This window comes from Corvus brachyrhynchos, unplaced genomic scaffold, assembly GCF_000691975.1.
Source record: "Corvus brachyrhynchos isolate BGI_N302 unplaced genomic scaffold, ASM69197v1 scaffold221, whole genome shotgun sequence".
Lineage (NCBI taxonomy): Eukaryota > Metazoa > Chordata > Aves > Passeriformes > Corvidae > Corvus > Corvus brachyrhynchos.
In genome coordinates, this window is record NW_008236622.1 from 339310 (window position 1) to 361243 (window position 21934).

Here is a 21934-nt window from a genome sequence, read left to right on the forward strand (position 1 = left end):
AGTTTGATTCAAGCATCTGAAAAAAACCTTTGAGTTAATTTTTACTGGGTCACAAATAAAAGGGAAAAACATGTTAATTGGACAGAATATTAATGCTGTAGTACTCTTTGAAGGCCAAAATTATATGATCCAAGCAAATATTATGCTGGTTACATTGACAGCAATCCCTCACATTTTAATGGAAATACTGATTAGAAGCTGTAGAAAATGTTACACAGTAAAAACAGATAATTGTAGTGTGCAAGCACTACATAATGTTGGAAGGCTTTTTCATCTTGTAGGAACGAAATGTGACTCATGACTGCAACCAAAACCCAAATATATTCAGGTTGGAAATGCCACCTCAGTTAACAGGGAGAAGAACTAACCACAGGAATAAAAACTGACTGTGAATCCAGACTTCTTCTGGAAGATTTATCTGTCAAACTTTGATTCTTGGAAACAAAACAAGGCACTCAGATGAAAGGTAGGGCATGTTTCTGCACACATTAACTCTGGAATTACAGCAGAAGAGGTCAACATCCAGAGTGACTGACTTTGGACAAGCTCAGTGATGGAAAAAGCAGATTTGCATGAACATCTCTACTTCGGAACTTTGATCATATCAGACAACTGAGTTACACAGACCTACATTATTCTGAACAATAAGCTATATGTACAATCCAAATGGAGGACAGGGGGCTCCCCTCGGGATTTTATATAGTTCTCTAGTACATTGTTATTCTGAAGTAACACAGAAAATAAAAATGGAGTATTTTAATATGAAATAGTTGAATTATTAAGTCTTTCAGCTCCCTCCCTGCTCCCATTTTTTAATAAAAAAAGATTTTAAAATTACACTTTTAACACAGAAAATCTTGACACCTTAAATCCAGCCAACAAGGACATTTGCATGTCCTTAAGAAATACACACTTAACAAGAAAACAGCAGCCACTCAGAGTGGCATGCTGTGAAGAGAGACCTTCTAAATAAAAGATGAACACGCACCCTAAAAAAGAAACACTTAGAAGCATTTTTTCCATTTGGATTTCTTACCTCCGTCAGCACAGATACAACAGCATTTAGAATAACGATGATGACAATTCTTAGGCGCCACTCAGGTGGCACACACACAAGCTGTGGAAACAAGTTGCCAGAGGTTAGAAACACACATGTGAAATAAACACACATCCAAAACAGACTCAGCATTATAAATTCTCCCTCCCCACCCAGTGACATGATGCTAAAGTTCTGCAGGGGTCACACCTGCCCCAAAGGCAACCCATCAGCTCCCCCAGGAAGCTGACACACCCACAGATCTGCTGGCTCTCACCTCAAGAAATCCGTCAATAGGTTCAACAGGATGCAACATGATGAAAAATATGAAGACATAAAGAACTATAACAGATAAAACAAACAGAACTGTAAAAGAAGAAAAAAATATTTTAATTGGACCATCTCACAATCAAGAGTTTTAGACAGTTTTAACAAGTATCATGAGTTCATCACTCCCTGGACACAACCTCTCTTCACCCTCTAAACCCCTTCCAGGAAAATTTTGGCAATACTAGTTGTGCTGATAGCCATAAAGAGACAGAAGGCCTGAGTTTTTCTCACTGGCTCACTTTGAAATGTATATACACATATACTTCTACAAACAAAGCAACTATTAACACAAATTCCTCCATACAGTTTAGTATTTCATTATTTCTAGCTGTGATGATCAGAGGATAATTGCACTATGATCTCCTAGCAACACTACTGCTGCTGAATTGGCATAACAGAATTGTCAACAAATGCACAGTCACTTGGGAGTTTTATTTGGAACTCTATATACCAAGAAAGGACTTACAATTTTTGTAGCATGGTTGTCTAAAGGGCTTTCCTTTAGAAAATACAATTGCCACTATGAGGTACTGAAAGCTGGATATAAAAAACAAAGTTGTGTTTTCATAATTTTTAATGTAATGTTCATCATGAATAGTCTCATTCCCGTGGTGTGCAGAGCTGGTGTTCTTGGTGTCCAACACATTACATGCACTACAACATAAAAGCATTGAACACTGAGCTATGGAGAAGAAGCAAATAAGGTCCACTTATTTACAAAAGTAATGACAGAACAAATTGCTACAGTAGCAAAAAAGCTTAAACTTGAGAACATATTACAGGTACTAAGAAATAACTCAAAACTGTGGCAAGGAGGTAGCAATTTTTTTGAATTCAGAGCTTCGAGTTCTGTTATGCTTCCAGTTTGTAAATTTTCCACGTGAACCGTTTAAAAACTGTCATTGTAGACAAACTTCAGAAACAGGCAAGAAAATATTGCAATCTAAAAAAAAAAAATTAAAACACGTCTTCATTTTCAAAAAATGAATTTGATTTACTGTAACTCTAACAGTAAAACAAAGCTTTATAATATGAAAGAGATAAAATAGATCTGAACCATTAATTTTAAACTTCTACCTCATCTGTCCTAAAGTTGAAGAGTCATTAGACCAAGCCATCTGACTCTGACCCAATTTTGCTTTTCAGCCACTGGGTAGCTCCCATATATTAGTATGCTTTTCAGAAGAAATCAGCAGAGTAAAAAGCTGCCATACAGAAGCTTTATTTTCAAAGTCCCCAAAGGGGGGCAAGAAAGAAGAGAGCAATTATTGCCTATAGCTTTCCAATTACTACTGTACCCTGCACAGAGCCACTGAAACACTTACTCAGAGTCTGCTGTCCAAGGCTCATACCAGGACTGCTGTTTGACCCAAAAGAACCCAAAGGTTTGGAAAGCAAGGCAGATGATGATCTGAGACAACACGGAACACAGAAGTGGACCTGAGATAAGACCTGATGGAGGCCTTTGTGCAACAAGCTCTGTCCAAGCAGGGTTCAGACTCACTGCAAAGAGAACAAAAAACAAATGACACATTACATCATTATGGTTTTCAAGAGTTATCCTGTTCACATTCTGTGGAATTAGAATGTCTTGCTCATGACATCACTTTAATATTTAGTCCAGAACTGCAAATGTGAAACTACCTTGAAAAGATCGTAAAGCCCTAGAACAATGCCACAGTGCCTTCTACAGGCTGCTTCCCCAGCAGCACAGCATAGCAGGGGACAGTAGCACCATGAGACTTAAGGAATTAGTAGTGTCTGGCCAAATTCCCTTTGTCTGGCACAAGGACTTACAGCTTGCCTCCTTGGTTTTGGACTGCCATTGCTTCAATGAAGAGGTTTTTATTAAAACTTGAAAATAGAATTCTACTGCTAGCCAGTGAATTGAAGGCTAGGCTCATATGTGGAATCAAATGTTTCAATAGGCAATACTTTGAATGTAACATTTTGTGGACAGAAGTTCAAAGTAAGAATGAAAGGAATCAAAACATTTGAGCAAGATATTGCAATAACTCCTGGTTTGATTCCAAAACCAGCTTCCTGTACTGTGAAGACTTAGTTGCCCAAGATCATGCCCATGTCCTGCTTCTTGTATGAGGACACTTCACAAATTTCATATGAGTTTAATTCAATACACAGTGGTGGTTTGGGTTTCTTAATGCACAGATGTAATAGTCATAACATCTTCACTGTATGTCACAGTGTTTTCTCAAAACCACATGTAATTAGGTATTGAAGAAAATCTGACCAAGCAAAAAGTGGTTCACAGAAGCCAGCAATAGTAATTCAGTACAATACTTACTAGTGAAGACAACCACCAAAATGATTGCCAAATCAATGAAGAGAAACTGGAAATCTCCCAAATTGCTCAGGATCTAGAGAGAAATCACAACTGAAACATTGGTAATTTCTTCACACCCCAAAAAATTTACAGTGATACTCTTACGGCATTAATTCTTTGAATTTCACTCTATAAACAAGACAGTGTCCTGTCAAACTGGCTTCCTTTACCTGCAGAAACCCTCAATACTCTACAATTCACAGAACAATTCCTGAAGTATCACGGTATGAAACAATTTCAAGATGGATAAGCTATTTGCAATTGAAATTTGTTTGTAATCAAAATTACATTATTGAATCTTATACACCAATGCAATAGCATCTGAGGCCCACAGTTCTTTAAACACCATAGCCTCACTAGGTACTCATACAGCTGTCAAAATTTCCACCTCAAAGGTCCTTTAATACTCTGCAGCTTTAACTGACTCAGAATGCAAACTAAAATACAAGATTTCTACCACATGCCATTATTATGAACCCAATCATATTAACAGGAAATACTCCACTTTGCTTCACCCGCTGCCCCCCCCAAAATCAGTACTTCCAACTTCTTTCAATTCTAACATAAAAGGAATGCATTGCCCTTTAAAAAATGTTAGGCTATTTCAAACTGCTGAAAGTTTTTACATAATTGAAATTTGTATTTTTGCTTTGTTTATATGCTTATCTGGACTTCCCACTGTAGAGACTTTCTTTTCACAGCCATTGGTTATTGTCTTTTCTAAATAGATACTACCATGTATTTTGTACAGTTAATATAAAAAAACCCAAAATACTAACAATACTTTTAGTCTAAATGTATTTTTGAATGCATGTGTTGTACTCAAAGGGACTTGCAACAATTTGCATTAAATATCTATCAACTTTCAAATTTCTGAATTGTGCTGACACTGCATAAGTATTTAGAGAATACTTACAGAATACAGCAAAGTAACAGTGATGTACTGGATGATGCTGTATAATGCCATGAATTTAAACACACAGAAGGAAGTTATTAAAGCAGCACGGCCTTCCCTGTCAAAATAGATGCAATCATGTAACTACAAAGCTTTCTCTGCAAGCAGTTCAGTTCTGCCTACCAAAACGTTAGCTTCAATTAAACACACCAGAAAACCCTTTGAGGGACATTAGGCTGCACACAGAGAGAGAAACAGGAGTCAGAATGACACACTTCCACCAACATCAAAATTGTGGGCATGCCTTCTGAACTCAGCCACCACCTAACTTCAGTCCTCTTTGGACTTCGTGTGGCTTTCTAACAGAGGTTTTAAAATGAAGGTTTTTCTACAAAAACATCTATGAAGCATTAGTTTACTGCATGATTGAATGAACATAGAGTCAGCCACAGATCTGCTGACTTCAGAAATGTTTCTGATAATGCATTACTTCATTAGTACCCCACAGATCCCCAGATTCTTCTTTGGCTGATCTTTATCCAAAAATCATTACCTAACTTCCAATTCAAGAGTAAAAAATTAGTCAAAACCTGTTTAGAAATTGTCTTCTACTTTGTATGGTGCTGAGCAATCACCTGAAGATTTTTACTGCTTGCAATTATAACAGCCTTTATGGAAACTAGCAAAGTCACTATGACAAAATTAAAGACTAATGTGTAGAAGTTTGGTCATGCTTTGAAAAATTAACTTTACATGGACAAAGGATTTTATAACAAAATAGTAAATCATGCTATGGCAGGGTTATGCTCAGAGTACCTTCAGTACAGAAACAGAACCACTATAAATGTATGGATTGTTCTGTAATTCACACTGGTTTCTTACAACATCAAATATATACTAAAATAGAGCATGCAAAATGAGTTACACAGACACACTGAAGTTCACGGTCAGTGGCATTACCTGATCAGCTTTGGCACACAGGAAATACTGGGTGTCCTGGAAGTGAATGGTGATGCCACAGAAGCCTCAAGTTCAGACAGAGATATACCACCATGTGCCCTCTTTAGTGCCTGCCAGGTAACATTGAAATAGAGACCATTTTAGGACTTGCTTTCAGCTGTACAATTTAACTGAACAGTTCTGTATGGAAAATAAAAATATACTTACCCCACAGTCATTTGCTCCATCTCCACACATGCCCACATAGTAACTATAAAAACCAAACAGACATCAGCATTCTGGACCATTCTCCAACCACAGGCCATTTAGCTTATTTCATTAATTACTTCTATATTGCTTTGAGTTATTCAGGGTTTGCATAACATTATGTGTGATCATTAATGCTGAAATCAATTACTGTTGCTGTTATACATATAAGGAAGTAGACAGAAAAGTAACACGACTGACATGTCAATCAAAGCAATAATGGTGAATTAGCTCTCTATCAGACAAGGTGGTCTAAAGAACAGAACCTTTGCTCTAGGCAATGACACTTCTGTAGTATCTTGTAGAGCTGCAAGGCCTGACACCAACAGTCACATATTGATCAATGTGAACAGAAATCATCCTGATAATACTTCTGGTAATACACAGAAGATATTTGATGAGTTTGTTTCATAAACCAAGCAACTGCATTAAAAAAATGTTAGTCACTTTATGCACATATCCTCATTTAAAACTTCATGAAAAGTCTGCAACTTTCACAACTAGCCAGCAGATGGTACTACTCTCATTCTGTTGGATCAGCTAATAGGCTGATCTACCAACACAAGGAAGTTCCATCAGCCCAACCTTTTTCTTCAGGCACAACAGCTAGCAGCATGCATAATTTTTGTCTCCTATCACACCAAACACAGTCAACCCTCTCGCTTTCTATGCTTAAGCAAATACTTACTCTACATTTTGTAAAGCTTCCACCAACTGCGTTTTCTGATCAGGCGCCATGCGAGCAAACACGGTGCCGTGCAGCACGAGCTGGAAGAGAGAAGAGTTCTTAATGCTCACAGGGCAGTCTGTTCACCATTGAAAGTACCCATACTCAAGTAAAATGCTCACCTTGGGTACCAGGTCCTGAAAATGCTCCAAAATCACCGCGAATGACTTCCCATTCATTGCAAAATGGTATTTTGTCATCTGGAGATCCTCAAGGCTTTCATGGACCAATTTAACTGGAATATCCTATCAAAAGTAGTTTAATACTCCAGCTGTAATGCATTACACAGATACCTTGCCATTTCAAGCTAATACTCAGAGGGGTATTCCTACAGATCCCACACAAGCGAAGGTTTGTAAGAATGTCACTTGAAAAATCCTCATATAATGAAAACACTTACTTATTAGTAAGAAAACGTGGTTTAATGTTTCAACTACAAGCAGCTAGAGCAGTCTTAACAGATTGAAATGTTGGGAAAAAGCCCTGTCTCCTGCACAAGTGAAATGTCAAATGTCATATCACAGTTGAAAAACTACCTCCCTCAGCTGCTTTACTAGTCTTTGGTATTTGAAGATCTGAAAGTTAACTAGTATATCAATTCTGAATTGACACTTAACAGAAGATTTATTTAATGGAATAACATAAGAAGAACAGTAAAACTAACTGCTTACACTCTAAGGGCATAATATAGTCATGTTACCTCTGAGTTTATGGCTGGTGATGAACTAGTGCATTTTGCGAGGGTATCTGCATAATGCCAGTTGATCCTGGCAGCCTGCCCATCCTTTGGAGGTAGTGCTTCAGCAATAATGACCTTATCCTGAGGTAGAATCATTCCACAGTCTCTGGCCACAGAGATAGCAGTTAACATGTTATCCCCTGTTAAACAATTGCATTTAAAAGGGCTTCAGTCAGAAAAGAATCAATCATACACTGATATTCCCCATAAGAGAAAAGCTAACAAAGCCAGTTTAGAACTAGAAGGAAGACTGCCCCACATATCAGTGACAACCTCAGAGCAAACCAAGCCTACAGACAACAATCAAAGCCTACCAGGTAAACCCCCTACCCTAGAAATTTTGTGTGCTACTTGGAGTCATAAAGATCTCCTATTGACCAAATCTTAGTGTATATGGAAAATCAGGCAGAAAACATGCAGCCATTTAAAATACTGCTTTTTACACAGTCACAGAACATGCAAACAGAGAGTTGTATTGCTAGCCTAGCAAAACACTCCAAAATCACACCACCTGTGATTTAAAAAGCCAACACATATTGTATGGAAAACACTGAGCACAGACACCTAGCACACTTACAAGGACCTAAGTCATTCTCCCCAAAAAAATCCAATGCAAAGTGACTTTTCATAGTATAAATCAAAATGGTAGGGACCCTCAGGACATCCAGTCCAACCTCCTGCTCAAAGCAAGTTCAGTCATAAAATTAGACCAGGACTTTCACTTAGCCTAATTTGGAAGACTTCTAAGGGTTTTCATCCTCCAATTCAGTATCAAGTAGCTTGTACACAGAGCTAGGGAGCAGAAACTATGAAGTGGAATTAGAACCTCTTCTGCTTTCTCTGACTTACCAAGCAACTTGCACCCAAAAAGAAATAAATTAGTGTCTGTATACTTTCGTAAGTTTCTAAACTTCCCTGTTGCTATAAACACAGTGTAAGCCTACTGACCCTAAAATTTGACTTCATACACCATATCAGAACAAGACCAAGAAGAGATTGACCTTTGAGTATGTTTACATGCTAACCTGTAACCATGACAGTGCGAATGTTGGCTTTATGCAAATCTTCAAGTACAGCAGGGGTTTCTTGCTTTAACTTGTTTTGCATTATAATTAACCCCATAAAATCCATGTTGCTTTCAATAGCATCTCTGATGAAAAAGAGACAAGGAAGAGATTATAAGATTTACAATTATTAGATGAAGCCTTAAAAGCCTGATTTTCTGCTTATTAAAGAAGAATGTGTGGTTTTTTAACCATGAAGTAATTTGCTTTATAAAAAGTGATGTGAGAGATACCATCACAATAATTTACACTTATTTCCCTTGTTTTAATTGAAAACCAGTGTGAGAAAATGTTATTTCCTCTCAAGCACAATTTTCAGTTTCTTCCACGAGAATGCTTTCTAAAGGAAATTACAGTCTCAAAAAGGTTATAGCTAGAAAACATGCTCTGAAACTAACTGCATTCACAGGCCAAATATTAAGATATGTTTAGAGTGCACATCTTTGTTTTCCAAATTAGCTGAACCTTAACATAAAAGCCACCACATTATGTTACAAAGGCATGCAAGATTAACAGGCACTACCTAATTAAACAGAGAAACTAATTAACTTTGGTTTACATAAAAACATCAGCATATTTACAGGTCTTGGCTACTGCTACTGTAAATTTTCACACCTGAAACTGGAAAACTCATTTCTCTGCTTTGCCAAATGTTCACCTTGTACACAGGGCTGATACAAAAGAACACAGTCAAAGCTGGCATTTTCATAGCTATGCTACACATTCAAACACTGTGGGAAAGACTACATTATTCACAAAACTAGGCTCAGCTGAAAAATAACTAACAGGAGGTTAGTTGAAGGAAGAAACCTTTCTACCTCCCAAACCTCTGACAAGCTCTGCAATGTGAAAATGGACATGCTGCCTTTAGAAGACAAAGAAACTGCATCAAACATGCACAGGAGGATTTCACCTACTTGCTATTATCCTTAATAAACAGAGATGACAGAAGTATGTGCAAGTAAATAAATCAGATGAGGTTTACTGCCACAATAGTGTAAACTGGACACCATGAAAATAATATTCCAGTTCATTTCCAGCTTAAAGCTCATCCTCTGAATTCACTTCATTGCAGAAAAAACATCCTTATCTTAAATGTCCAGGCCACAACTAAAGGATGCACAGAACTATGTATGTCAGGACAGAAGAAAGCTAAACAAGAGTAGTAATTGATTTAAACAAAAATACACATTACATATTAATTCAAAGCATGCAGCTTTTAAAGCCTGTTACTTATTAAAAAAGTGAAGTCACTCTTACCTGCTAATAGTCTGGACTTTGTGCCACGTAAGCTTAGACTCCAGTTTTCTGTGAGCAAGAGCAATAACTCGGAAGCCCTGCTTAGTATATTCTTCCAGGACATGCTCGAAGTCAACAGGAACTTTAGAAAGATCAAGTTTAGAGTTATTAAAATATTCATCTTTCAGCTGAGCTATAGAAGAAATAAAAATAGTTTGCCCCTTTACCTGTTTCCTGCTTACACAAGCTGGCAATCACTTCTGGGGCACCTTTCATGTAAGCATCCATTCTCTTTTCCCCTAGAACCCTGGCTATTACACACATGCGCTGCAACACCGAGGAAAACGGAAACTGGCGCACAATTCCAATTTCATACCCAGTCTGTGTCACACAGGAAGGAAGGAAGAAAAGGGTTACATCGACATACATCTCAAGAAAAATAGGTATGTTCCTAATGGAAAAGTGTACTTACCGACAGCTCAAACAATTCCTGAAAAAAAAAAAAAAAAATACAGTCACCCTAAATATCAATTTTAAGTATTTCTTCAGCTACAAATTATTTCAACATAAATCAGTAAATGAACCTGCACAGCATTCTTGGTATCAAGTCATATTGCATTTTCAATGGATTTCATAAAAGCTAAATATAAATATACTGCATCTGTTTAATATCATTTACTTTAAGTGAGACACAGTAGAACTGCAGAGCTTGATTTCTTTATTAGAATTTGCAAGACCCTTCATAGTCCAAACCATCTGTTTAGCCTTTGTAAAAGACTGAAGTACAATGATGTTTCAGAATGAGGCCACGATTATTAAGTATATCCCCCAAAAAATCATGTAGTAAGTTTCAAGAATGTTCAGATGTCAACTACTGCAAAGTAATTGCTGCTGTGCACGTGACACTGAGCTCTGAACAAAAGAAAGACACTTTTATGTACTAAAAAATATGACTCATACAGATGAACTGACCTGTTATACTCTCCCACTACCCTGTGATAATCTGGATATACATTCACATGCTTAAAATTTCCCTTCGTGAAATATTTAAAAATACTTCAAAATACAGCTAGAACAAACTTTTAAATCTGCTAAGTACATTTTGTTTTTTATTCAGCACTTAATATATCTCTAAGGTACAACAGTGGCAGAATTCCACACCACACAGTGACGTTAACAAATGATTGTTGTAACTGAAACTGCAAGGTGAGCACACCTAAGCACCTCATTAACACAGTAGGAATTTGGTAACAACACCAATATTAAAAGGTGTAAGCTCAAAAAGCGTTTCTGTACTTTATAACCAGTCTGTAAAGGTAATAATGCTGACACTGTAAAGTGGCATATACTGAACCACTACCTTCAACAACGGTTTAAACATGCTTGTTATGTCTTTGCCATCAAAACCCTCACAGTTCTGATCCTGTTTCAGTTTTATCAGCCAGAACCACAGCATACAGTAAAATGTGTTTCTTTAAATCAATTGTTTTGAGTTTTTATACCATTTCTTGATCTGTTGCTTGCTTGGATTCTGGGGAAAGTTGTTTTGAAGGTCGAACCACTGTCGGCATGATTTGATTATGAAGGGCTGTTTCCTCTTCAGTTGCTTCTTCTAAAATCTGTATTTAAAAAAAAAAAAAAATCAACTAATTTATACATTCATTAACTTTGACTTGTTCATAATGCAATTTTCAGGGAAAAAAACAGCACTTACCCATCCTATTGCTTCAAACATCTTCAAATCAAGCGGATCCCCAGAAAGTACCCCTTCAATTTTTGTAAGGGAATGACAAGTTGCCATGCAAGCAACAAACTCTGACTTCAGCAAGCTCTCACTGCAAGCCCTCTCTTCCGGCAAAAGGAAACTGAAACAATGAAGTAATAACATACTTAGCGCTGTAATTATTTATTATGAGCCATTTCAAAAGGTTTGTTTAGATTAACAGAAGAAAATTGACTGCACAAGTCCCTTCACTTGTATTTTCACACATCACAGAAAACAAATTAGGACTCTGGGCTGGAATCTTCAGAAACCATGACAACTTCTTCCTCCTTCAAACACTGAGTGTTCATTCCCTGTCTAGGTTGATGTCTCATACAAAGCCCTCTTATCACTTTGTACTTAACTTAATTAGCTAATTCAGCTAATAAGATAATTCATTTTAGCAGCCTGAAAAGTCATCGCTTAGGAGGACAGGATTAAAGAAACATGCAACAGTATCTGCAACAGTTTTGCAGTATGACCCTAATGAGGTCTCAGACTCTAACAAATAAAATTCTACCTCAGCTTTGCTGGGGAGTTGTAACTTGCACTACACCTAAACCACAGTTTAAGTGGCACTCCTACAGCTCATTACAGAAATGTAAACATATATGAGCTCACACTGAATTTTCTATTCTATTCTGCTGAAGCTGTTACACTACAACTGAGGATCATATTTACTATCAGCTCTGAGCTCATCCTTACCGAGCATTTTCCACCCGCTGAATTCCCCAAAGATCCAAGCCATCCTCAGTAAGTGTGCCAGTCTGCAAAAGAGACCAAGGGGCATGGCATGAAGAAAAAGCCTTCAGAAATAAATTATCTTCAGGCAAAGCAAAAATTAGCAGCTATTTAAGCTAATTGCACTTGAACAATATATTTTCTTTCATTTTCACATACAAATCAAGACTACGGGACAGAAAATACAGTGTAATACTTGCTTTTTGCTAGTAACTAAGTTCCAAGCCTGTTAAATAACTTTGTCACTAGAGACAGGACAAATTAAAATCCAAAGATTTTAAGGGTCTGTTTAATCATCAGTATACATCATCTCAATATCCAGGGACTGGGGACAATGGAAAACCGGGACTAAACCATTAGTACTATCTTACATAGTTAGAACAGTAACTGAAATGTATTTACAAATGAAATAATACATTTAGTATCAGATTTTATCTCAATAAGTATAAGGAGGAGAATGGATTTTATCTAGGAAGCAGCCAACAGCAAAGAATTCTGTCTAGCAGCATTACTCTTTCACTCATGTTTCGTTGAGGAATCTTAACAAAATATGCTCACTCAGCTTTTCATTGAAATGAGTAAAAATGAGAAAAAGTCTGACTCCACACTGAGTTCTTCAGAAGCTTGTGTTCTAAACAAGCCTGTTAGTAAGCCTCTACTCTCACATTTCTGACATGCCAGTAGTTAAGATGGGACTTGGAAGTCTTAAGGTAAGAAAGCAGCTCTATTACAACATTTTAGAGAAGATTAAATTAAGAGACTTAACAGATGGTAAACACTGAATATCTGGAAGCTAACAGATCACAAATGTTCTAACTTATATGAAAAGTAATGTGTTTTCCTTTTTTGCCTACACAAACTCCCTTTTCTAAGACAATGCCCCTCCAGGTGGCAAGTTTTCAAAATTCACCTAACCTTATCAAAACACACAAGGTTCAGCTGGCCACAAATATTTATCCTTTGTGGGCTGATGCAGAAGATGCCAATTTTTTTCAACCTTCTTTGTGCATAAACAATGCCAGCAGTCATAGCAGCAGGGAGTGCTGGAGGCACTGTGATAGTGATAATGTCAAGAGACTCGATGATGATGGTATGAGCTGGAACCTGCAACAGAGGTCAGAGTTAATGAACAAGAACCCACTGCTTACAGATTCACTATCCCACTGAAGTGCTACCAAGAGTAAAACCCACACATTGTTTTCCCCAGTACAGCGTGTTCTGGATTGCCCAGAAATTTAGCACAATCTTCACCCAGCATCAGCAACCATAATAATCCAGTCCTAAATTATCCACAATGCATAACTTCAAATTTGCACTTTATCCCCTGGAAATATATTACTTTAAAACATTAGCTGAATAATGCAGAATTTTTTGAGAGGAAAAAAAAACAAACCAAAAAAGTTAACAGTTATCAGGTTATTTTTTGATAAGGATTTTTTTTCCTGCAGCATGTTTTAGATGTGCTGTATCCTATTTTTTCCAACTGTATATAAGTCAGATAGTAATCTTACATATAACAAAGATAAAAATCTAGTAATTGGATCAAGAGAAATCAAGGTAAACTCAAATTTCTCTGTAAGATATTCAAATTCTGCTTCTGTGCTTAATTTTATTCTCAGTAACCTTGTCTCATTTCATTGATATAAAACAGAGCAAAAAAAAAATCACTTTAAATCAAATTGCTTCTCATCATCTTAAGTGTGATGGAAGTCATGGTCACTCTTTTCTAAAATATGGCAATTCTGGACCAGAAATGAAAACATACCTCATTTAAGATGCTATTGACAATTGTGTAAAGAAACCCAATGCCTGCCACCACCACCAGAGACAGGAGAAACAAATAGGCATCTCTGTAGAGCTTAAAATCAGTTGGCTTTGGATACAGTATGGAACGAACAAGCTGTCCTTTAGCAGTACTAAAGCCTAGAAATAAAAAAGGAGTTAAGTTATTAAAAGTATAAACAAAAGCAAAGCTATTCAAATATATTAAAAACCTCAATAAAACCCTCAAGCTACTAATTTCATTACAACTGTGTCTCAATATGCATAGCAGATGTTTTGCAATACTGTAATTAAGGTGCTTTAAAAATGTACATGCACATCCTACTAAGAGCTTCTCTCCTATGGCAAGGACATGCAGCTGATGCAAACAAACCCCTCCTCAGCAGCAGCAGCAAATCCTCACATGGTTTGACCTGGCAGAGTTTGTTGTAGTGCATTTTGTCCCTCACAGTGCAGAGCTAGTGGGTATATTTATCATCTAATTAAGCCAGTCCTTGCAAAAAGAAAATTAAGATATTCAGAATCCAACATTACATGCTTAAATGGCAAGTCTCCATAAGGTCCCTTGACAGCCAGAATGAAAGATTCAAAAAATCTGCAATGCAGGGAGTCATCTTCTGGAGAAATCTACCTCTTGATGGCATTTTGACAACTAAACTCGGAGACTACCCTTCTAAAGGTCTTACAGTTGAACAACCAACAGATATCCCAACGTCCTCCTTGAACCTTTGCCTCAATGGCTAAAGAGGCCAACATTAATGCCCAATTTTGTGTGCTCAAAACATTTTCCATCTGCTTAGACTTCGAAGTCTATTACTACAACCTAACATCAATGCCAGGTCTTCTGGCATTAGTAACAGCTCCCTGACAGCTTCTCAGTCTGCAAGCCACCACTGCAAAGGCTGAGTCCTCCACTCTGACATTTGGCAGACAGGATTTTACCAAAACAGAGCAACTATGGCATCACTCTTAAAGTGGATGAGCTCATCACAAGAGGAAAATGCATGAAGCGTCCAGGCTTTGAATCTGCTACTGTAGAATACAAGCCATGGGCCTGTTCAGAGAAGTTCATCGTGTCTGTATGTACTTGAGAATTTAGCAATGAGTGTTTTGTAATTCAACATAGTGGTCAACAAAAAATCAGAACTATTTCTACTTTTTTTCACATGGTTTTGCAGAAGGTTCTGCAGCTACACAGGATAGAGCAAAACAATAAATGCAAACCTCATGGGATGTCTTTGGAACACACTGGATGTACAGATAACTTTAGTGGACAATTCTGTTCTCTAAAGCAAAATAACCAGTTTTGAATTCTTTTCAATTACAAACAGGAGCTACAATGACATCCATCAACTGAGTTTTAGGAGGAAAGAAATGAATACATTTTATGTGTATTTCAGCTGTAACATCAAACATGTCAAGTTAAAGGCTTAACTTGAAGAGTACTATGAGTATAGTCCCAGCAGCTCAATCTTATATCCTGGTTTATAAAAAGATTAGGACTACATGCCTCTGCACACAACCATATAGAGTTCTGTTCTCCTAGATCTTTTAAGGACTAAATTTTAAAGTACCTTCAATTTTGTGGCATTTCCCTCCCTCATACAAAAGGATTTTTTCTGGTCTCAGTGTGAGAGAATTACTTTAGTTCTTACTATCAGACATCTTAGGAGCAAGAAGCTACAAGTGCTGTGACATCTATCCAGTTCTGTGGAGAGGGAAATTCCCTACTTGCCTAAAAACTGTTCCTGTAAACCAGACAGGAGAACAGAGGATTTTTTATCACTTTGCTCCTCTCTCTATACATAGCCACAGCAGGAAAAGCACGTTTGTGCATACATAAAACCTGAATAAAGCCCATAGAGCGGAATTCATCCTGTTTACAACAGGAGCTAACTCGGACCTGCCATGGGCAAAGAACATTTTACCAACTTCCAATGTCAGGGCAGTAAGACTCAGTGTGCTGGGAGCAATTGCAATGCTCCTTGTAAGAGTTACAGACCACGGTATCAGACTTTAAAAAAAAAGGTACTATCCTTCCTGCAGAGCAGAAGTAACAGGCCTTCAGCAGCTCATTTCTGTTGCTGTTGGGGCTCACTTTGTTGTACATGCACACCAGGCTGGGCACAGGAAATTTATTTAAGAAACAAAACAAGTTGAGATGGATATTATTAAAAGGCAGATGTGTTCAAGGGAAGGAAAACATCTCTTTGAAAGATAAGACTAATAAAAGCCTCAAGAAAGAGAATAAAACAAAAAATCATAACTTTTACTTCTAAAGCAGACTAACTGAAGGTGAAAAGAATACACCAGAGTTAGGAAGCAGCTAATTAGGATGAAGTTATTTGTTGGAAAATTTGCTTTAAGTAGGAGTCTAATCAATGCAGTCCAATTTCTTCTATCTAATTCTATTGTACCTAGATTATAGCTTGCATTCATTTATTTTGTGGTAATTTTCTTAAGATGATCTTTGTAAAGCAGAATCCTACAATTGTACTGGCCTGTACAATTGGTTTTCATAGAATATCTGTATTAATTAACCCCAAATCTCTAACATATGAATTAGCATTTCTGTAGACAGATCAAATTCATTTTTTAAGCAAATGTTATGTACTTTGAAATAAGTATAGGCAAAGACAAACATTTGGCATGAATGTCTGTTAAAACAGCTGTTCCCCACTACCCACCCAATCTGATGGTATTTTCCAAGAGGCACATGCAGTTCAACCAATGCACTATAAAACAATATCAAAAGGACATGAAAACCTATTCAAATAAGTTTTAAATTGATGCTGAAGACTGATTCACTTTCTTGCTTACCAACTGTTAATCTTCAGACCATCATCTGGTTTTATTATGGTTTTAAGACTTTTATCAAACTATTTGGGGTATATTCCTTTACCCAAGCTTAGCAGTATCAGCCAGTTGACACACACCAACAAACGGGAGTAGTACATTAACAAGGGATAAACCCAACAATCAATACCTGTTCTCACTACCAGAGCTTTGACCAACTCTCCAGTGTAGAACCGGGTCTGAATGACATTGGTTCCACAGAACAGCGTATGCCGCTTGTGCACTTCGGGACTGTAGATCTCATCTCCCACTGCTTTTGGATATTCCGAAGGATTTGGCAGATTAATCTTTGTGACAGGAACACTTTCACCTTAAAGGAAAGAAAGTCTCTAAGCAAGATCAAAGAACAGACATTTTTTCATTCACAACTGTGAGTAGAATAATATAATCTCACTCCACCAGCATGCAGGCAGAATTACGGAAGTAATCTTCCTTTCAGCATATTATTAGGTAGTCCCTCACCTATTAGCCTCAGCTCAGCAGAGTCCTTACCCAAATGCTATTTAACTCTATTCCTTATTCACCAATACAGCTTTTATGCCCCTTACTTCAAATCACACAGATGTAAAACAGAGTTCATTAAACAAAACCAAGACAAGCTTCCTTCTCTTGCTGAAAAGCATCACCCCATCTTTACTCAGAAAAACTAGAAGCTGAAGAAAATTATTCTCACCTCCTTTGGTGACCAAGTGCACTCAAGCTAGGGCTGCAATCAATTTTTATCAGTTGCTAGCAGCAGCAAGAGGATCAGGTATATTCAAAAAAACTGAATATGACAGAACACAATCTCTGAACTACAATCTTCTAAAGGCTGTCAATTTGGACAGATTATCCTAAGAGTAACAAGAAGTCCACTCTAGTCACTGAAGCTGTCCTTTAAATACATCAGATCCCTGATTTCAGAGTATGCAGGCACAACTTGAGATAATAATTTGTGGTTTTAAATACAGTAGAACATTCTACTCACTACCTTCATTTTTGGAAGAAGCTAAAAAGTTTGGGCAAAAATTTTCTGAAGAAGCAGGCTTCAGAACTCCGTCTGCACTGAGAACACCAAGTCAAGAGGCAGGAAGACAAACTATCAAGGAGAAATCTTTTTAACAAGAAACCATCATTCATTTTTGAAGTTTCCAAGCAGTATCGGGGTAGCTGTTGCAGATAAGCAGGACACAAGTATATAAGTTCTTAGGAACATGTCTAATTGTAAGAACATACACATTTCAAACAAAATAAACATATCCACTTCTGCTAAAACATACTTCAAGTAAGAAGCCACACTTATTTTGTATAAACTAATACATTTAGCCATGCAGCACTGTGTATCAAGTTTACTTTACCTGTTAGCATACTTTCATTTACAATGCAAGTCCCACTGAGCAGTACTGCATCACAGGGCATAATTGTCCCATTGGATGGAATCAACATGGTATCTCCAGGCACGAGGTCGGTGGAAAGGATTTCTTCTATTTCTGAATATTAAAACACAAACAAGTTTACTTGAAAACAGCCACCATCTACAACACCTGATAAAGATCCTCACATCCAAGATCCAGGTGGTGACAAATAAGACTATACTTCATTTCATTAATGGCATGAAGTGATTTTAAAAATATACAGAAAAAGCCATTGATTTGCTCCAATTCCACCACAGATTAAACTAAACTCCAGAGCACACGGATAGAGTTCATCAGGACAAATGAAAGGAATCAAGCTTATACAAAAGATATTAACAATTAGCTACAGTGTAACTTCAGTATAAAGACATGAGTCCAACAGAAATGTATGTCTTAAAAAACAATACCATGCATCACAACCTTTTAGATACCACACCTTTAACTGCTGTGGTATCCAAATCAGCAGAAGTTCAGAAATCATCTTGCAGTCTTTGTTGGCTAATAAATTGTAATGGAGACCCAACACACGCACATCTTTAAGTCAAGAAAAAAACTAGAATGACAATTACATAAGTGGAATGGTAGAGAATGAGAAACAGCAAAAGGACAAGCACCTAATCTAGAACAAACCTGACACTCACTGAAAATACCATCTAGAAGACTAACCCCGAAAACATTACACTAAATCCCACTTTGAACTCCTTTTCCCATGCAATTTTGCTAAGGAATGCAAGCATTTCAAGAACAGATGCAGAACCACTTTACACTCACACTTCACGAACAATTTAAATTCAACCTTCCAAGCCACCAGTGAAATTTACCTTGGTTTCCTCTGCAGACAGAGACCCTTACAATGCTGTGAGCTGCTACCATGTCATGTAACATAACATATTGCTGCAAAGGGGAGAAAAGTTCATTATTCAAAAGCACAGCTTATCTTCTTCTAAATGCACATTCTAGCTCCACAGTTAAAAGTGATGAGATTCTCTACTAATGTTCTTTAACAACAAAATGCTACTCAAAACATTCACTTGAACACAGTTTAGAAAACTTATGGGCAAATAAAGTTTGAGTGCATCAACCTGTACAGGCTCCTATTTTTAACAGCATTCTGGAAGCAAATATGCACTGTCATGCAAAATCTTATAAAATCATTTGGTCATTAACATAAAAAAGTAAAAGCTGCAGTGATTGTATGAACTTGAATTAAGGTAAAAGTTGTTTGGGTTTTTTTGGCTCTCGTCTGAATTCAGAGATTGCAATTTAAGGATAATTACTACTTCGATTTCCATCAGCTAAGTCTACAGAGAAAATCGAATCACCAATTTAACAATCCACACATTTCACTGGTGCTCAATTCTGTAGGGCCTTTTCAAACAAGGAAACAATGCAAGATGGAATCACTACTGTCAATAAAACTTGGTTCATAAACTTGTGTCCGGGTTTTATTTAAGCAAGGTAGTGTTTCTGTTATCTGAGGCCAACCTATTGTCTGCAAAGGTCTCAAAGAAAACTATAAATCTTTCAGCTCCAAGAGGCAAAATGCATAACAATATTCTACCTGTATAGCTCTGGAAAATTCTTAAAGATTTGTAGGCAATTTCACAACAAAATAAGGCAATCAGTAAGAAACCAAAAAGATGCCTCTATTTTCTTTGAGCTTACCTTTCTAATGGTGTAGAGTGAGCTAACAATGGATATTACAGACATAATCACAATTGCTAATGCATAGTAGTGATACTCATCAGTGATCCACAGTATCACACTGAACAACTGGAAAATGTAAAAAGGGTTGAGAACCTAGAAGAGTGACAGAACATTCAAGTTAAACCAAAAGGTCACATGCATTCTCCATCAGAACAAAGCTGCAATTACCCTCCTCCAGGGAGGAGACAGTTTTAGTTCCTTATACATAATTTTTGTTTGGTTTGCCAAAATGATCCTTTTTTTCACTACTTCCTCAGCCCCTCAAAAGCACAGTTCTCACTAAAATAATACACAAATACAGACTTTGAAGACTGCATGCATTTTCCCCTACACCTCAAAACAAGGAAATGGGAATATCGCATGCACCTTAAGTGACAATTCTTAAACCAACTGGGATGTTATTTTCTATTTCTTCTTAATAAATGCCCTGCCACCTTCAGTTCTTACTCCGCTTGATCAGATTAGAGAGTTTCTTTGTCCAAAAGTTCTACTGTGCATTATTATAACAAACCAGGTATTGAAATCCACCTAATACAAGGAAAATGGAACAAATCCAACAGAAGTATATACAACACCACATTTGATTTGCTGCGTATGTTGTAATATACAATCCCTGAGCTCCTCATGGAGAACACAGTAATTTCATGTTTTAAATTAACTACAAAAAATAAATAAGATGCTGAGCCTTTCAAAGAATTCTGACATGTTTTCTAATGTCCTTACTAAGGCACCAGGCGGTGAACTCTGGAGAGCTTGTAGCTGGGGCTTCTTTGATCCTTAGCTCTAAGGAGAGCTGGACAGCTCAAAAAAATTGTCCATATGATTTTGTCTTACAATGCTGAGCTCTAGGGGAAGGTTTCCAATTGCACTTGAAGCAACTTTCAATGATATACCTTTTGTCTTTAATTTTGTTAAAGAAAAGATTTTACCTCCTTAACGAGAAGCTTAAAAATGGAAGGCACTTTCACAGCAATTTCATTTACTCCATAGAATGCTTTCCTGCATTAGAAAAGAAAAATACCAAAAAAAAGTTAAGATTTTTATTAGGAGTCTTACTGATGTCAAAGTAATTCCACTAATATGATAAAGTATAACATGTCCTTAAATCTGTGACTCCCTTCTTATTTATCATAGTTTCAAAAAGTGCTTTTCAGAAAACATTTACCTAGTGAGATGTTCCAATACAAAGATAATCATTTTATACTTCAATTTAAACTGTACCTTATTTTCAGGTTCTTTCATAACAAGATTTCCCTGTAAACTCTGTATGGGTCCAATGTTACTAAATATGTCATTCTGAAAGCCAGTATGTAATTCTCATTAACTTAAGCCTAAACAAGTGTTAACTCTTACCCTGCAGTAAGACGCTGTTTTCAAGGTCCTGTATCTTAGTTTTATTCTTACAATGAAAAAAGGCAAATCCTGAAAGGGGGAGCAAGAAACCAAGCTCTGATGGGATCTGAGCTGATTAAATGACAGTGACATGAAAAAGCCCTTAAAATTATCTGAGGGGAAGGTTTTTATCGTAGAAAAACACACAAATTGCCAGAAGATGAACTGATGAGCAAGCAGATGCTCCCACATTTGAACCTGTATGAAGGTCTTATTTTCAAAAAAATCAGACACTGACCACTCCGTTGTCTTCTGGGCTTTTTAACACTCTGAGCACAGGTAATGAAACATAAACAATTCTTCCCTTTAAATACTACTGCAATATTACCTGTAATCATGCATTCCCTTTGTCAGTCCTGTGCTGTGTTCGTTATGAATTGCAGAGCAGAAGGTAGATTCATCTAGACCTCTAAGTAAAGGAAAAATCAGTAAGTTATTTAAGAAACCTGATATTTAAAATTAAGTTTTCAGTGACTCAAAAGAGCTAGGTCTTTGTGAAGAGGTATACACTGTTTTACACAACAACTGCACATACCAGTGAGACATTAAAAGCAGTCTTCTTGTTGATATATCTTACTCTGTAGGATAGTCATACCAATTTCATATAAAATGGAGACACTTAAAAAATTAAGTAGAATACTAGCATAACCAGTATTCAAAGGTCTCTAAAAAGTGAGCAGGTTTTATAAAACATTATATGAAATCAATAGGGATTCACAT

The 21934-nt window shown here is 36.9% G+C and overlaps 1 protein-coding gene across 4 annotated transcripts in view; it reads right to left on the bottom strand.

Moving 5' to 3' along the window:
* ATP13A3 (ATPase 13A3) overlaps nucleotides 1-21934 on the bottom strand; it is a 54041-nt gene that overhangs the window by 4712 nt on the left and 27395 nt on the right. For 3 of the 4 annotated variants that reach the window (XM_017726413.1, XM_017726414.1, XM_017726412.1), the window contains exons 6-31: nucleotides 21543-21623; nucleotides 20752-20821; nucleotides 19781-19915; nucleotides 18937-19009; nucleotides 18059-18190; nucleotides 16852-17031; nucleotides 13849-14006; nucleotides 12999-13187; nucleotides 12048-12109; nucleotides 11295-11445; nucleotides 11083-11199; nucleotides 10053-10070; nucleotides 9808-9961; nucleotides 9602-9722; nucleotides 8303-8427; nucleotides 7239-7417; nucleotides 6661-6783; nucleotides 6500-6579; nucleotides 5773-5815; nucleotides 5566-5675; nucleotides 4627-4723; nucleotides 3672-3744; nucleotides 2692-2869; nucleotides 1833-2020; nucleotides 1314-1402; nucleotides 1037-1117 (exon numbers count right to left, since the gene is read on the bottom strand). In XM_017726413.1, coding sequence (XP_017581902.1) covers nucleotides 1037-1117; nucleotides 1314-1402; nucleotides 1833-2020; nucleotides 2692-2869; nucleotides 3672-3744; nucleotides 4627-4723; nucleotides 5566-5675; nucleotides 5773-5815; nucleotides 6500-6579; nucleotides 6661-6783; nucleotides 7239-7417; nucleotides 8303-8427; nucleotides 9602-9722; nucleotides 9808-9961; nucleotides 10053-10070; nucleotides 11083-11199; nucleotides 11295-11445; nucleotides 12048-12109; nucleotides 12999-13187; nucleotides 13849-14006; nucleotides 16852-17031; nucleotides 18059-18190; nucleotides 18937-19009; nucleotides 19781-19915; nucleotides 20752-20821; nucleotides 21543-21623 — 3007 coding nt within the window. The other variant, XM_017726415.1, reaches the window with a different exon arrangement.